At 63.4% G+C, this 4,573-nt stretch overlaps 1 protein-coding gene across 2 annotated transcripts in view; it reads left to right on the top strand.

Moving 5' to 3' along the window:
• The window catches only part of LOC113202127 (protein O-mannosyl-transferase TMTC2-like), a 58,452-nt gene that overhangs the window by 50,811 nt on the left and 3,068 nt on the right, over window positions 1–4,573 (top strand). For both annotated transcript variants that reach the window (XM_052267382.1, XM_052267385.1), the window contains exons 3-5: window positions 2,609–2,808; window positions 2,906–3,237; window positions 3,299–4,271. In XM_052267382.1, coding sequence (XP_052123342.1) covers window positions 2,609–2,808; window positions 2,906–3,237; window positions 3,299–4,271 — 1,505 coding nt within the window. The remainder of the gene's footprint in view (window positions 1–2,608; window positions 2,809–2,905; window positions 3,238–3,298; window positions 4,272–4,573) is intronic.

Genomic DNA, 4,573 nt, shown 5'->3' with positions numbered 1-4,573 from the left:
GGGTGTTTGACCTCCAGCCAGCAGAAATCTAGCCGAGACGCTCCCCGACTTGCGATCGCAGAGATTTTTCGGCCACCCGTATAAGGGCCCTGCGGACACGGCACTAACGTCTGTTCGGAGGCCGCCGCCCCTGCGCCGCCCCTGCGCCGCCCCCCGGCCGCGTGTTCGGCAAAACGCTACACACCGCAGGGCGGACGCGCCGGCCCCGCCCCGCCCCCGACTCCTCGATAAATGTGATTTACGGACGGCGTTGTTCGGCCCCGCTATTACTCAGCCGGTAACCGTGGGGAAGACACAGCCCTCTATAATGTAGTCCGGCCGGGGTGTGGCGGGGCGTGGCAGCATGCGAGAGGCCCCCTCCTCGGTGCGGTCGCATTCCTAGGAGGTACGAAGAGGGGCGTGGCGGGGCCACTCTGCATGATGAACAAGCGCCGAGTGAAAGTTTGATCAGCCGCTGCACACACACACACTCTTTCTCTCTCTCTCTCTCTCTCTCTCTCTCTCTCTCTCTCTCTCTCTCTCTCTCACACACACACACACACACACACACACAGTAGGATGGCGTTTCCAGCCGGACGGCGCTCGTCGACACAGACCACTCTACTGGAAACCTACCCCGCCGTTCGCACCGTCTGCCGTTGCAAAACTACATAGACAATGAACACACACTACTACATGGCAGCAGCGCAATATGAAGATTGTTTATTTCTTTTAACCTTTATATTCAGCACACAGGAGCGTGTTGTTGATTGTGCTACTTTTGCGTTATTGTCTTTATTGCTAGCTCACAGCGCCGCCACTGGCCATACGCTCGGCTCGATACAGAACAACAAACGTGCAGACCAGGCCGGGGCGCGTAAAAGCTCCTGTTGTTGTGTTTTGGCCCCTCCAGCGCCGCAAACGCGCCGCCCGCGGTACACTCGGGCGTGGCCCGGCCTGCTTACCCACCACATGATGCACCTACTCTGCCCTCGCGACCCGAGCAGCTCTCTCCGCGCTTCCACACGGGGAAAAAAAAGAATTTGCTAAATTAGCTAATGCATTCACTAATATGGTCCTAAAACAGAATAGTAGCTCACATTACTAGCTAAGAGAGCTAAAAAAATAGCCATAACAGTTGTCTAGAAAAAAAAAATAGCTGTGAAAGCTAATATGTTACCTCTGTTAGCAAAGCAATAGCTAAGCGAGCTATTATATTGTGATCTAAAGCCAAAGCCGAAATTAGCGAATGCATTAGCTATTTTAGCTAATTCTTTTTTTTCCCCTGTGGCGTTCGGTCAATCAATTTAAGCGACACCCTGTCCGTGTGGCAGCCGCGAGGCGCCTATAGACAGCTGGCTCCGTGCCACACGCCGCTCGCCTCGCTCGCGCCTCCAGGTCGCCGCCGTGTATCGGCAAGTCGGTGACGAGCCAATATCGGCCCTGTCAGACGCCCCCCGGGGCCCGTGGCCCCTCGACACGGCACGGCACGGCGGGGGCAGGAACTCGTCCAGGAAACGAGCCGCTTGCTTGACGCGCGAGTCCGTAATAAACTGCCGACAGGGCGACGTCCGGCTCTTTGACCTCCTCCTCCTCCTCGTCGAGCGGCCCGCGGCCAGGGCGGCGTGGTGGTGGTGGTAGTGGCGTCGCGTGGCGGAGACTGGCCTGGCCCGCACTTATTGGACGGCGCCAGGTGCCATTTGTCATGAGCGACGACGGACGGCGAGAGAGGAGAGGAGCTGGACGTCTTCTGGACTTTTTCTGTTGGGAAACCGGGAGAGAGAGAGAGAGAGAGAGAGAGAGAGAGGGAGAGGGAGAGAAAGATGACAACGGAGAGGCGTGCGTGTGCGCCTCCATCGCGCCGAGGGTCCTGTTGTTGTTGCCCGTGGCGGGCCGGGGGTGGTGGACTTGCGTGTGTTTGGTGCTCTCCGGGCTGACGAGGGTGCAGGTGGGGGCCCCCGGTGGTGGTGGTGCCAGCGCTGGTGCCAGCGCTGGTGCCAGCTGGAGCAGTATGGTGGCGTGGCGTCGTGCCTGGCAGGTGTCGAGTCGAGTCTGGCAGACAGGGGCCGAGCGACATGCCCCGTGGTGGTGCAGAGCGTGCGAGAGGGAAAGAGAGAGGAGAGCCCCGCGGGGTCCTCCCAGCTCTGCTCCCTGCCCACCCTCCCTCCCTGCCGTGGCACTGGAAAGAGAAAAGGTCAACAGCATCATACTGAATTTATAATCGTTCCAATCGGCCTGCCGCTCATCTCGCGCGCTGATTTATTTGCACACGTCGCCCCCAACCCGATTTATATGACTTTTGCCGGGCCGCGTCGCATACATCCCCTCAATAACGCTACAAATTGGGGGGTTATTTTCTTTCTGTGGACATTTTCATTTTTATTTTTTGTACAAAAAAAATATATAAGCACGAACAGAAAATCGACGCTGCATCGGAACGGTCGGTCGTCCTGCTCCCCCTGGCCATCACGTCCGTCCCGTCCGTCCCACCGGGCCGCGGCGGGCTGGGCTGGGCTGGGGACGATAGCGCGCTCCCCCACCGGCCGCTCTGATTGCGATCGCATGGCAACTCGGTGATTTATAACTGAACGGTGTCTCTGACCGTGCCTGTGTGTTGGTGTGTCCACAGCCGGGCGGTGCTGCGCAACCCCGACGTGACGGGGTCCTCGCCGTGGCTGTCGGCGTTCGCCAACGACTTCTGGGGGACGCCGCTGACGCAGTCCGGGTCGCACGGCTCCTACCGGCCGCTCACCGTGCTGTCGCTCCGGCTCAACGCCCTGCTGGCCGGCGGCGCGCCCCTCCAGGACGGCGCCTGGGGCTTCCACCTCGGTAAGCATCCCTGTCGGCAAGAAACAAACCAAAGGAAAGTCAATGCCATGCGTCGTTCTGACCGTTTTACTAACTGAATGTCCTGCTGCGCCCACAGGTAACGTCCTCCTCCACGTGATGGCCTCGCTCCTGGTGCTGCAGCTGGGCCGGCGCCTGCTCACTTCGCCCTGGGCCGCCACCGTGGCGGCGCTGCTGTTCGCCGCGCACCCCGTGCACTGCGAGGCGGTGGCGGGCGTGGTGGGCCGCGCCGACCTGCTTTGCGCCGTGTTCTTCCTGCTGTCGCTGCTGGCCTACCTGCGCTACGTGGACTGGCGCGAGCTGCACCGCTGCCCGCACCCCGCGTCCCGCGGCTCGGTCCGGCCGCCGCCCTCCAGGGACCTCATTAACGTGGCGCTGGACCGCCTCCTGCACCCGCAGCAGCCCAAGGAGGTCGCGTCCGCGTCCTGCGCCCGCTGCAGCGGCCGACCTGCACCCGCAGCAGCCCAAGGAGGTCGCGTCCGCGTCCTGCGCCCGCTGCAGCGGCCGAGGCGGGGCGCTGCTGGGAGCCTCGCTGCTGGCCGCCGTCCTGGCCACGCTGAGCAAGGAGCCCGGCGTCACCGTGCTGGGCGTGTGCTTCGTCTACGAGGCCCTCGTCCAGGTGCGGCGCGGCCGGCGGCGCGCCGAACCCGTCCGGCTGGCCGTCCTGGCGGCGGCCGCCGCGGCCCTCGTCGCCAGCCGTCTGTGGGCCATGGGGCTGCGAGCGCCCAGCTTCGCCGCCGCTGACAACCCCGCGGCGCACAGCCCCTCCGTGCTCACCAGGACGCTCACCTTCCTGCACCTGCCCGTCGTCAACGCCTTGCTACTGCTGTGGCCGCGCCACCTCAGCTTCGACTGGTCCATGGACGCTGTCCCGCGCGTCGCCTCGGTATCCGACCCCCGCAACGCGCTCACACTCGTGCTGTACGCCGCGCTGTGGCGGTGCGCGCGCGGGGCGTGGCGGTCGCTGCGGGTGCGGCACGACCCTCTCGACGGCGGCCTCGCGGGGCGAAGCAGGAACCACGGACCGCGGCCCCGCCGGCGGCTCCCGTGCCCAGCGTGCGACCCGGACGCCAACAACAACCACCCCAAGGTGGGCGCCCGCCCATGCCGCTGCCGGAGGCCGTCGCTTAGGCTCACGGTATCGGTGGCGGAGGCCGTGCTGGCGGCCCTGGCGCTGCTCGTGCTGCCGCTGCTGCCGGCCTCCAACCTCTTCTTCTACGTCGGCTTCGTCGTGGCCGAGCGCGTCCTCTACCTACCGAGCATCGGGTTCTGCCTCCTCGTGGCCCTGGGGGCAAGGCGACTCCTCGACGCGCACCCCAACGCGCTCAAGAGTGCCGTTTGCATCACGCTGCTCGGACTCTCCGCCAGGACCGTCTTGCGGAACCTGGACTGGCAAGATGAAGTGTCCCTGTACCGGTCTGCCGTCGCCGTCAACCCCCCGAAAGGTGAGTCAGCCTTGCTTCTCCTGCACATAAAAACAAAAAGAAATTTCAGATCTCTCAATTTCCTGCGACACACACACGTGACGTGTCTCTTTTGTGGCCATGTTGCCCCGAGGAGAAAATATCGCCGTGCGTGTGGGCGGCTGGGCCAGCAGTAAGCCCCTGCGGTGGTCATTTCGCACCCCCGCCCTCCCCCTCCTCTATCCGGCAGGTGCTGACCGCAGCAGTGACTCCCCTCCTGGGGCCCAGCGGCTCTGTTTGTCCGGCAGATCCTTATTTACGCGGAAGGCTCACTCACCCCCCCC

The sequence above is a fragment of the Frankliniella occidentalis genome, unplaced genomic scaffold (assembly GCF_000697945.3).
Source record: "Frankliniella occidentalis isolate FOCC.00 unplaced genomic scaffold, Focc_3.1 Scaffold4, whole genome shotgun sequence".
In the NCBI taxonomy this organism is placed as follows: domain Eukaryota; kingdom Metazoa; phylum Arthropoda; class Insecta; order Thysanoptera; family Thripidae; genus Frankliniella; species Frankliniella occidentalis.
The sequence above is the reverse complement of the archived record's forward strand: the minus strand, read 5'-3'. Positions and strand labels throughout refer to the sequence as shown.